General features: G+C 38.3%; 1 protein-coding gene and 1 long non-coding RNA gene across 2 annotated transcripts in view; one reads left to right on the top strand and one right to left on the bottom strand.

Annotated features, from left to right (window-relative positions):
* Positions 1-2,898, bottom strand: part of Tyr (tyrosinase) — a 69,039-nt gene extending 66,141 nt beyond the window's left edge. The window contains exon 1 of the mRNA XM_052763006.1: positions 1,015-2,898. Within this exon, the coding sequence (XP_052618966.1) occupies positions 1,015-1,833 (819 nt within the window). The 5' untranslated portion in view covers positions 1,834-2,898. The remainder of the gene's footprint in view (positions 1-1,014) is intronic.
* LOC128095272 (uncharacterized) overlaps positions 1-12,560 on the top strand; it is a 36,802-nt gene that overhangs the window by 3,615 nt on the left and 20,627 nt on the right. The gene's annotated exons all lie outside the window — the stretch shown is intronic.

The following is a 12,560-nucleotide window of genomic DNA, read 5'->3' as shown; positions in this document are numbered from 1 at the left end:
TTTAGAAGATAAGTAAAAGAAAATCTCTCACACTTATGTTTATTTAAAGAAAAACACTTTAACATTTCTTTCTTACCTTTTGCCTCTAATGCTGAGTGAAGAAAAACAATAGGAGAAATGAGAATCTAATCTCAAACTAGCTATCTCTTAACTTTATTTCTAACATTTGTAAAGTAGGAAGAAGGCTAATTTCTTCTTCATCCTAATGAAAAAGCTTAGAAGAGCTGGATCCTTTCAAAAGGTCAGTCTTGTCCCTGAAAATGAAGGGGTTAGTCAGACAGCCATTGTACCCATGAACAAATACCATCTTTGCTATTTACAAACAGTTCTGTTATACAATTTTAACAAATTATGTATATCTTATGGCTTTAAAAGGAGGATAGGTTCATATTAAATCAGGTAATGTATATAAATACTTTCAATAGAGATTCACATATTCTAAATACTCAACAGCTTTTAGTTTCTTTTTAAATTAAAACTGAAGATTTTGTATCCAATAGTGTTTGTCAAGCATTCATGTAATAAAGGTCATCATTGATACTTAGTAAATTATGCCAGCACTCTCCCTTGAAGATTCTAGTTAATTGGTTCAGGTTAGGACCAGGAATTTTTATTTTTAAGTAGTATATCCTACTAGTTTTATTGGTAATATTAAATTTTTTTATTCAGAATCATGGACTAAGATAATTTGGTTACTCATCCATTCCTAAATAACTCTGAGCTACTGTTTATGCCAGATACCATCCTAGGTGCTAGCAATACAGTGGCGAACCAAGCATTCTTTGTTCAGAGCAGATTAGAAATCTAATTAAACTACTAGATATTAGATGAATAATCATTAATTGTGATTTTGAAGTGTTCTAAAAAAATAAAAAGTCAAGAAGCATAAGAATCTTTTAGTTAGGCACATTTTCTACACTGAGACATCAGCAGAGGTGTTCACAGAGACCTGCATGAAGATGTGGCTGCTGAGGTACCATTCCTCTCTGACTCTGCATGTGAAGTGCACCTTACCTGCCAGGAGGAGAAGAAGGATGCTGGGCTGAGTAGATTAGGGTTTTCAGGGTGGCGACCTCCCAAGTACTCATCTGTACAAATGTCACAGTTTTCTGCATCCCGCCAATCCCAGTATGGAATGGTGAAGTTCTCATCCCCTGTTAGCTCCTGTATTTCTTGTTCCCACAGTAGCAAGAAAAGTCGGTGCCAAGGCAGAAAACCTGGTGCTTCGTGGGCAAAATCAACATCCCTCCAGATTTCAGAACCTCCAAGCAGGGTGTCTCTTGACACATAGTAATGCATCCATACAAAGAGGTCATAGATGTTGATATCATTAAACATGGGTGTTGACCCATTGTTCATTTGACCATATGTGGCTGTGGGGATGACATAGACTGGGCTGATAGTATGTTTCGCTAAAGTTAGGTAAGCAAAGAACTTATTCTTTTCTGCCACACTCAAATCATAGATATTTCTTCTAATTAAGAGTCGTTTCTCCGTGCAGTTGGGGCCCCCAAATCCAAACTTACAGTTGCCGCAGTTGAATCCCATGAAGTTGCCAGAGCACTGACAGGTTCTATTATAAAACACAGAGGGCCAGGACTCACGATCATCCACCCCTTTGAAGGGGAATTGAGGTCCAGACGGTGCATTGGACAGAAGGATGTCTTGGCAGGAACCTCTGCCTGAAAGCTGGCCGCAGGGACTCCCATCACCCGTCCATGGAGGACAGCACTCTTTTGCCATCAAGTTCTCCGAGGAGGCACAGGCTCGAGGGAAGTGGCCAGAAGAGATCTGGAATCTCCACAGAAGGCAATACAAAATAGCCAGGAACATTTTCCCCTTTAGATGGTACACGATCTGCTTAAATGGGTTAACGAAAGACACAGACTTCTTTTTTCAGCAACTCCTACAGTGACTATCACATGTCTTGACTAAGACCTATATGACCACTCCCCCTTCTTACATCAAATGCTCTCAGTCTTTATCCTAAGCTTTGATCTTCTGGAAAGCACATGACTAACTTTTCCTTGGAGTTTGCACAGAGCCTACAATGAGGTAGATTTAAGTCAAAGGAAGGTATTTTATTCTAATTGATACAAAATTAACAATGAGTGGAATTTGCAAATGGAAATCATATCAAGACTAAATTGTCTCCTGTGAATAAAATCAAGAAACATCTGGATTGTGAACACAAGGCTGTTGTTTTCAGGGACAGTAAGTAGATAACAACATTCATAGAACTCACTTTGCAAAGAGATTTTTCTTCAGAACTCATAGATTAACGCTTTTATCTACTGCTGAGTTTATTATTTTATAAAAATAATCAGACTAAAATACTTGCCTCTGACTTTTCCTTAATTATCTTGACGCATTTTCTGACTATTACAAATGTAGCTTACTTTGTTACTTTGGTGAATTGCTTCAATATGGGAAGTTTTCTAGTTCAAACACACACACACACACACACACACACACACACACACACACACACACACACTCTTTTTCTCTCTCTCCATTTTATTCTTTCACCCATAACCTCTGGAAGTTAGCAATGGACTGACTGGATGTTTTGAACTAAATAGCGAGCACTATTACATGAGCTGAAGAAGAAAGAGGATGGTCAAGTGACACATGTCCCTCTGAGGATCCCTTCCCAGTGCTACATCACACTAAAAGCTGGGCGGTCCTCTGAATTAAGGGAGCAAAGGGAAGGAAGTGCAGTTCTCAGGAAACCATTTTGTCTGAACGCTGGAGCTGAGGAGATCTAGAGAAAACCACCACTTTCCTGATGATGCTGGAATGTCAGTCTGCTCTGCTTCTTCGCCTCTCCCCAGGGTTTATCTCAGTACTTCAGAAGTGTTGACTCCTCCATAGTATTCTCTTGAGATTCAGGACAGCCTTTGCAGGTAGAAGGAGCAGTGTGTGGGTGTAGGGAAAGGGAAGTTTCCATGGAGACTGTCTCCCGCTGAGCTCTGGAAGCTTTCACAGGATCTCATTCAGGAGGTTTAGTCCTTTTTTGCTTTTCTTCTGTTAGAGCCAAAAAGAGATTAACACAGGACTCCTTTACCCTGGGGAGTTTTTGTTGTGTATTACTTGTAGCCACATGTGGCCTTTTCTAATTCTTTCCCATTTAGTTGCAGGTGGAATTCAGCTTCTTCTGTTTAATTAACAACTTTTTTCTTTCACTTGTTGCGCTATCAGGCATCTCAACAAAATTGCTTAGAAAGTCCCCACCATGCTTTCTAAGGACTTTACATTTGCTTTCCCAAGTCTATTTTGAAAATTTGTAGAGCTTGCTTAGAAGATTGACTAAAATGAAGTTTGCTGTCTGTATTTCCTTCAAAGGGTTTGAGTCCCTTAAATTAACACTTTCGCTTTGTTCCTCTTCAATGTAGTCCACTGTCTCCTCTAGCTTACTTTTATAGTACTCCTATTGCCAGTACTGGTTTCTGTATATCAAAATCCATTTGCACAAGTTTTTCCTTGTCTCTAAATGTACATTCTGCAGGTATCTTCAAGTTACAGAATTTGATAATGCCCTATCCATCCTGGTTGACTATTGTATACACAAAGACAGACTTAATGCAATATTACATTAGCTAGAGCTGGGAACTTATCAAATACACAGCAAGTACTTATTGATTATTTCTAGGACATTTGGTAAAGAGACGACTGGAATATTGTAACAAGTATAATAGGACAGTTTTCTCAAGAGTCAAGAAAGTCTTTTTTTAAAAATATCTCAGTTTAATTCTGATATTTATAGCTTTGTATATTTAAGTATTTTTTTAATTAAATAACTTTTTGAAGTTTCCATAAAATAATTTCCATAAGGAAAAATGTAGGTGGGTCTATTCATTTTTAATAGAGTTGAGGGAAGCTTTCTGGGAGAAAACATATTTCAGGAGACATCTGATAGAGTCCTAGAAGTAAGAGGAGAGTAACAGGAGACTAAACTTTTATAGGAGTTCTTGAATTAAAGCTTTGAGTGGAAGTGTCATAACACTCTCAAGACTTCTGAGGACTGTTAAGGTGCCTGTAGCCACAAAGTAGTAGAGATGAAATGTAAGGTATCCACACGGACATGCAAAAGGGTTGAAGCAGTTTGAATGTAATCCCATGGGAATGGAAAACATTTTCATATACAAGCCCCCGAGATGAGATAGGAGAGAATTAGAGTGAGAAGAGAAATAACTATCAGGTGAGTGATGAAGTAAATAAGGGTATATATGATGTTACTTGGACCAAAGTGATGATTTTGGAGATGAAAAATGCTCAGGCTTGTCTCCAACCAGCTATGTTGCCAACCTGGCCTTGAATTCCTGAACTTCTTGCCTCTACCTCCCTAGTGCTAAGTTACAGACATGCCCCAGTCTCCCTGGCTCTTATTAAGAAAGTCTCCAGTCATGTTTTGTTTGCTATTTGTGGTGGTTTTGTCAACTTGATGGAATTTAGAATTACTTGGATGATAGCCCTCTGGGCATGCCTGTGAGCATTAGCTTGATTATGCTGATTGGTGTGGGGAGACTCATATTAATTGTGGATGGGACCATTCCCTGGACATGGAATTCTGGACTTTATTAACTAGAGAAAGCAAGCTGAGCATGAGTATGGATGCATTCCTTCCTCTGTACTTTCTAATTGTAGATGTGGGATAGGTGCTTCAATCTCACACTGCTTTGACTTCCCCGCCATGATGGATACGCTGTACTCTTGAACTGTCAGCCAGGATAAACTTTTCTTCTCTAAGTTGCTTTTGTTACAGTATTTTTTTTAAAATCACAACAAGAAACCAAAGTAAGACAGCACTCCTTCTAAAATACCTGAGTACTGTAGTTTCTGGTTTTCCTTTTTTTTTTTCTTTTGTTTTAGAATAGATCATTGACTTAAAGTGATGTTGGACTATTCTATCATGTAATTTTCTAGCAAAATTGTATGTTTTGTTATTTTCAAGAATTGTTTCTTATAGACGTTATACTGCAGAAGATGACTTTTTTATATTTCAGAAATGACTGTCTTTCTCATTTTATCATTGTCTCTCATTTACTAATGATTCCACATGATACTATTTTTTTTACAATGAAATGAATTTTTATTGGGTATGATATGTATTTTTTTAATTACAACTAGTTTGGGCATGTGTGTGTGTGTGTGTGTGTGTGTGTGTGTGTGTGTGTGTGTGTGTACATGAACCAATATGTGCCAGATACTCAGTGGTAATCAGAAGAAAACTTGTGAGAGTCATTTCTTGGATCCTGGGGATTGAACTCTTCAGGACTGACATCAAGAGCCTTTGTATCCTAAGCCATCTAGCAGTTCCTAATACATATGTTAATGATCATTATAGTTGTACATACTTGTATGCATAGATTCAGATAAAGGGAAAAGTTTACAGTGATTAATTCTCTGTAGTTAGGGGTTAGACACACTAATTCATTCCATAAATATAGAGCGCCTACAGTTCCTAAAATCTTATAGATTTCAGGTGGCAAAATGTTGAACAAATAGTTGACCCTGAATTTGATGTTCTGGTCAGACATTCTAAATTTTTAGTTAAGATTTTTTTAGTTCCTAATTTTTAGGCCTAAAAATTGGGAAAGAGAGTAAGAATATAATTAGGATTTGTTTAAACAGTTCCGTTTATCACAACCTTAGTATACCCAATTCTGTCATGAGGTTCTTCATCACTTTAAATGACCTAATACATGCCAGACACATGATATAAGTTCTGACATACATTTAATTATTTCATGCACATTCAGTGTTTTTATTAATGACTGAAGCTGGGTGCTTGTGATGTTCATCATTACTGAATTCTCATTACTGGAAAGCCTTTTTCAAGGCACAATGCTAGATGATAAGTATTTTATGAGATATACTTAAATACTATAATTAGTCCCTTCTCTGCCCAGCAATCTCTCTTGTTCTGTCTCCAATTAAAATATTGCTCTCTAAGACAAGGAGATTTTGCAATTGCACTGACATGTCATGCTTTCTCAGGACTCAGGGATTAGCTCATTCCCTTTCTCCTTCTCAAAACGAATTCTTCCTTATTCATTTGCATGATTTCTATCCACCCAATAATATTCAAAGGCATTGCTGCAGGAGGACCTGTGCAGAACTGTAGGCTGTGGGATGTTTGTTAAGGTTCTGTGGCAGGAGTACCTTGGCGGATTGGAGCCAAAGAATGCCACAGAAATCACACCACACAACAGATTTCATGCAAAAGATTTATTGGAGGGGGAGCACTTAAGGACAGTCTTGGAGCAGGGACAAGAGAGAGAGACAGAGACAGACAGGTAGAGAGAACAGGAGACTGTCATAGACGTTCCCCCACAGAAGCCTAAACAGGAGAGGAAATGGGCTAGTATTTACCTAAATTTTAATCAACAATCATTTTATACAATACTACTGAGAAAATTGATAACTTCTTTGGGCAAGGATGTACAAAATTTTAAAATTTCAATACTCAGAGTAACCCTGTATGGTACATACTATATCTCACTGTTTTCAAGACAGTTGATGTTAATTAGTGTTTAAGAGCAAGTTAATAGTAAGTTGTGGAAGTCATATCTTTCTGTGTAACTACAAATAGCTAAATATTTTATTTTTATTGTATTATCTTTCACAATGATAACAGTTTTATTTGCCAATTTTATTTCATTGTATTCATGTTTCTCTTTCATACTTGGCCTTGAACAAAATGTTTTTGTAACTGTTTTGAAGGCCATCTTTGAGTATTTTACTATGTTCTGAGTTAATATCTAGAAAAACATGAATATACATCACTTCTTGTTTCAGTTTGAAGGTAGTCTGTTGTGAATTATCTCAGCTGTGCTATACATGAAGTTTCATTAAATTTTTACCTTCATGGGCTATTGGAGGATTAGGAAAAATGTGATCACCACAAAGCCAAATGAATTAGATCTTGTATGTCTTAGTTGAGCTATCTATACATTAGCCAGAAGGCACTGATCATTAATTTTCTATGTATCAAATTCTTGATTGCATGCTTGATGCTACCACGTGCACAAATTCTCTTGCCTGCTTAAGGCACACATTATAATTACGTGGGTGGTTATTATATATTTCAATAGCAGTACTTGTAGTGGGTAGCTGTTTGAGCCATGCCCTGAAGCACTGCCCATAGTGAGGTAGCTGTAGCTGTTACATCTGCCTATGACCTTGAGGCACCTGGCTCTGGGGTGTGGCCACCAGGTACCTTGAAGACCTGGGATGCACATATGCCCCCTCTCTTCTCTACCTTATGGATTTTGGATGCTGGGATGAATCAGGGCAGAGCTCACCAGAGAAGAAAGAACCTGCCTCACTCTTCCAGGACCTTGCTACAATCCCTTATTTCTGTTTTGTGAGTTAATCCCCAAATAAATTCCTTTGATCATTGAGCTGACTCCATGGATTGATAGCGATTTAATTGCAATAAGTACCAAAAAGTAAAATTACATTACAAGAACAAAAGTTGCAACTTAAGACACATCGTAGAGAAAATAACTAGGACAAAGTAAAGAGATGTAGAATTGTGGGATGGCTGCAATAAGCCACCAAAACCTCTCAAGACTTACGAGAAAGCTAGATAATAGACACTCAGACCTAAATGTAAAACATTTGGAGGGTAAAGAAACTTTAAAAATCTTTTATTAATTTTTTTCTTTGACAATTTAAGGGTTCTCTGATTGAGAATAAGAGTAGCATACATCTTGGGACACAAACCTAAGATTTAAAAGACAGCTTTATTTTATATGAATTGAACTGACCAAGAATAGTAGATCCCCCTTAAGGCCCAAGTCCTTCTCAGTTATGGGTTTTTAACTGGGTTCACAGTAAAAAGCACAAATTACCTCTTATGGACCAGTTCTCAAATCAAGCAGAAAGTACTTGATTTCTCCTATATCAGTGTGCCACTGTTGTACCAGGGAGCATATTTTGCCTGGCAGGTTGGTCCTGTAGTTCAAAGGGTTGTTGGCTGTGTAACCCCATCGATGCCTTTTCTCTCATTGCAGCCTATATTGAACTTTCCAGTCTATAAAAGCTGTCCAGCAGAAAGCAAGTTTCCCCTCAATACTAGTAAGCTGTGTAGATCCTAAGAGAGATGATACATAAATTTCAGTGTTATCATTGTTTAACAATATAACAATGCTCTTATTTAAGCTCAAAACATGATGCCCCACACTACATTGCTCTGGTTTACACATTCTTCTTCTTCTTCTTCTTCTTCTTCTTCTTCTTCTTCTTCTTCTTCTTCTTCTTATTATTATTATTATTATTATTATTATTTGAGTGAAAGATGTGTGGGAGGGCCTCTTTGACATTTTCCCTCTTCTACATTTTTTCTCTATTTAAAAAAGGGCCCTGGAAACCTTTTTATCTCCTTTTCATCTCAAACTTTAATTGGAATGTTCATCAACATTTTACTGCTAACAAGGGTATAACAAAAATGTTAAAACTAATATAACTGAGTTTTGTTCCTTGTACTGGAAAATTAATGGATGTCTTCCCAAAGTAAGACAGGGTTGGGTTTTTCTTCTGTTTTGAAGTCATTATATTATCCTAGAAAATCTTCTACAGGAGCCCAAAACACACTGGCAGTGGGCTCATACAGTCAAAGTGAAAACCAATATTCTCCTTGCCTACCTGACCAGGATAATTTCTAGAGTTGTGCTCTGCTTTACTTTTGGACTTGATAAATTCTAGGAAAAGAAATGAAGGGAAAGGAAGGAAGGAAGGAAGGAAAGAAAGAAAGAAAGAAAGAAAGAAAGAAAGAAAGAGAGAAAAAGAGAAAGAAAGAAAGAGAGAAAGGAATTAAAGAAGGAAAGAAGAAATGAAGGAAGAAAGAGAGACAAGAAGGTTGACTTCAGAAAATGGACATATGATAAAATGTGGCTATTTGGGGTTTTTTTTGTTTGTTTGTTTTGCTTTTGGATTTGGGATTTTCCAGGCAGGGCTTCTCTGTGTAGCCCTGGCTGTCCTGGAACTCACTCTGTAGACAAGCTGACCTGAAACTCACAGAGGTCTGCTTGACTCTGCCTCCTGAGTGCTGAAGGTGCGCCACAACAGCTTAGAATATTTATCTTGGTAGTTCTTAAGTTAGTTCAAATTGTTTTGGGTGCTGTTCTGTTGTGTGTGACTTTCAGCAAATAACCAGTACAATTGTAACTTTCTAAATCTGGAAAATGTAAGTGATTATATTTGTTTTGTCCACTTCTGCAGATTGTTAAAAAATAACCTATTTTCGTAGCTTAAGAAAATGAAATACCTTCATGAATTTCATTCTTGTCAGTGCCTGCACTTACTTATCTGGCAAAGTCCCCTGATATGGCCTGGAGGAATGAAATTAGCCCAGGTTGGAGGGGTCACAGAACAGCTGAGGCTGTGACAATTTTATTGAGATCAACCAGTCTTTTTGTACCTTTATCAGAAACAGATTATAATGGTCATTGCCAGGATCAGTACAGTCATAGTTGCCAGGATTCAGTGCAGTTTGCAAGTCACACAGTGTACACAAGATTAATGTTTAAGACCAAGTCAACTGTTCTGTCAAGCCTTTATGCTTCCTTGACTGTTAAGGGAACTGAACATCCAGAGAAACATAAAACAGCCTGAGCTCTTTTCAGTCTGAGGGAGTGCATCAGTCTCTCAGGAACTGGAAGACTCATTGTGCCCTGGAGTCACAGAGTCTAACCCGAAAAACTTAAGATGCATACCTCTCAAGGCAGCTAGGTCAAGTCAGCACCATGGGTCCCTGAACATTCTCTTCATCCTTGTTTTTGAAAAATTCTTATTATATTACATTTTTTATTTATTTTGCATTTGTGTGTGCACACATGTATGTGTTGAAGCCATTGCACGTGTGTGGAGGACAGAGGGCAACTTGCAGAAGTCAGTTTTTTTCTTTTTACCATAAGGATCCCAGGGCCTGAACTTAAGGCATCAAGCTAGACAACAAGAACTTTTAGCTGTGGAGCCGCCTCACCAGCCTCACTATCCTTATCACTTAACAAATTCATACATTCATCATAATCTATGACTTCTTTTTTTAATTAAGAAATGTTTTAATTCATTTTACTTTCCAAACATAGATCCCCCTCTTCCCTCATCACCTCCCTGCAAGCTTTCCCCCCTGCCACATCCACTCTCTCTTCCTTCCTACAAGAAGGTAAACCCTCCCAAGGGGAGTCAGAGAGTCAGCAGAGGCTCGTACATTTAATAGAGGCAGGTTCAAGCCCCTCCCCCTTCCCCAAGGCTGTGCAACATGTCCCACCATAAATAGTGGGATCCAAAAAGCCAGCTCATACACCAGGGATGGATCCTGATCCTACTGCCAGGGGGCCCCTTAAGCAGATCAAGCTACAAAATTGTCTTGCTATACAGAGGGCCTAGTCCAGTCCCATGGAGGCTCCACAGGTGTTGGTCTAAATTTCATGAGTTCCCACTAGTTCAGCTTGATTGTCTCTGTAGGTTTCCCCATCATGATCTTGATGCCCCTTGCTCATAGAATCCCTCTTCTCTCTCTTCGATTGGAATCCTGGAGCTTGCCTGGTGTTTGGCTGTGGATCTCTGCATTTGCTTCTATCAGTTACTGGAGAAAGGCTCTATGATGTCAGTTAGGATATTCACAGATCTGGTTACTGGCACCCCCTCCACTATTGCTAGTAATCTAAGCTGGGGTCATTCTTGTGGATGCTTGGAAACTTCCATAGCACCAGGTTTCTCTCTATCTCCATGATGTCTCCCTTTATCTTGGTATCTCTTTCATTGCTCTCCCACTCCATCTCTGTTCCAGCTTGACCATCCTGTTCCCTTATGTTCTTAACCTCATCCCCTACCTTCCATTGTCCAGCCCTCATGCTCAGTTTACTCATGGAGATCTCATCTATTTCCCCTTCCCAGGGTGATCCATGCATCCCTTGGGTCATCCTTGTTAGCTAGCTTCTCTGGAGTTGTGAGATGTAGTCTGGTTATCCTTTGTTTTACATCTAGTATCCATTTATGAATGAGTACATACCATGTTGGACTGGTTGTGTCCTGGAGCCTAGGTCCTAGAGACAGTACTCTTTAGGAGGGAGAAGAGTCACTCACCACTTGGTCTAAAATGAGAGCTGGCAGATTCTGTGTCATTTATGATTTCTTATTGGCTACTGGAAATACAACATCTTTCCCTGAATAACTCTTGTTGCCTCATGGCCCTCAGTGATGTCTGAGTTGGAGGAGAGATTATAATGTCCGACATCAGATAATGTTACAAATCACAGTAATAAAAAAAAAGCTCTTATATGAATAAGAAAGATATGAATCTCAGTGATAATAACACAACCAATTCCTCTCCAAACAGATATTCCAAAAATGTTCTATGACAATAAGATTTGGAATAAAATGTTTGCCTGAATAATCTATACAGTACTTTTTCCTTCTTTCTAAGTACTCACTGTATACAGATTCCCAAACAAAGCTAAGTTTATGAACACATTCCCCAAATAATAACTGTCGATGGGCCCTGAGAATCTCAGCTCATCATATCTATTCTAAGCTGATTTTAGATGATATTTACCTTGAAGACTTGCTTACAAGTTTAATTTTCCCTGAAACATTCTATTTAATCATCTTATTTTCTTCTGAACAAATTCACATCCTTACTGCAGGTGCTCATTCATACTACCCTTCCTGAATTATTGTGCTCAAAGCTTAAGAAAAATTCAAAATACCATCTACTTTTTAAGGAGTCAGAATAGTATAAGTTCCTTTTTCATTCAGCAGATTAAAGAAATGCGTGTTTTGTGCTTTATTTTTACTGAGCAGTGAGTATGACGGCAGAGGATGACAGGGTAAAACAAGCCACATCCTGGCTTTGTAGAAGTTCACAGTCTGTCTAGGGAGTAAAAAAGTGGTGGTGCAATATCAGGACAGTGTATTAGATACATATTGTTAATATTGTGGTATCAGTCAGGACCCTAGGAGGAAGCAGCTGACACACTCAAACTGATTCTTTGAACAGAGTTTAAGAAAGAAGCTATTTACAATGTTGGGGGTGGGGTTTAAGGAAATGGACAGAGGATAATGTGGTGCATGAAAAGAATGGCCAGAGAACAAGTGCTGGAACACAGACATCACTGTCTCCACAGAGTCAGCTGGCAGGAACCATGACCTTAGAGAAGGGTGCAAGCAACTTTCTGCCAATGTGGCAGAGAGGAATGGGGACTTTTGGCTTTGCTCTCCTTCTACCCCTGATCTAGCTGTGAAGAAAGACAAACTCAAGTCAGAGGACGAAGGATTCGATTAATGTAGTATTGACAGTCAAGATCAAGAGACACAAAACAGTTCAGAGAAGGACAGAGTGAGTTTGGGGACCTAAAAAATGATACTCAATACAAATGCCACTTGTTCTATAACGTCATTATTTTTTTTAAATAACCTCCACTAATTATTTTTTTTCAATCTTGAATTTCAAAAAATAAATGAGGATCAGAAAGTGTGAAGTTATATGGAATAGCAACTAAAGGGTCTAAATAAATATTTACTAGTGCAACAAGACACCTCTGGTTTAT

This window comes from Peromyscus californicus, unplaced genomic scaffold (assembly GCF_007827085.1).
Source record: "Peromyscus californicus insignis strain IS unplaced genomic scaffold, ASM782708v3 Scaffold_4__1_contigs__length_199733344, whole genome shotgun sequence".
NCBI classification, from domain to species: domain Eukaryota; kingdom Metazoa; phylum Chordata; class Mammalia; order Rodentia; family Cricetidae; genus Peromyscus; species Peromyscus californicus.
This window is presented reverse-complemented; position numbering and strand designations above follow the sequence as displayed.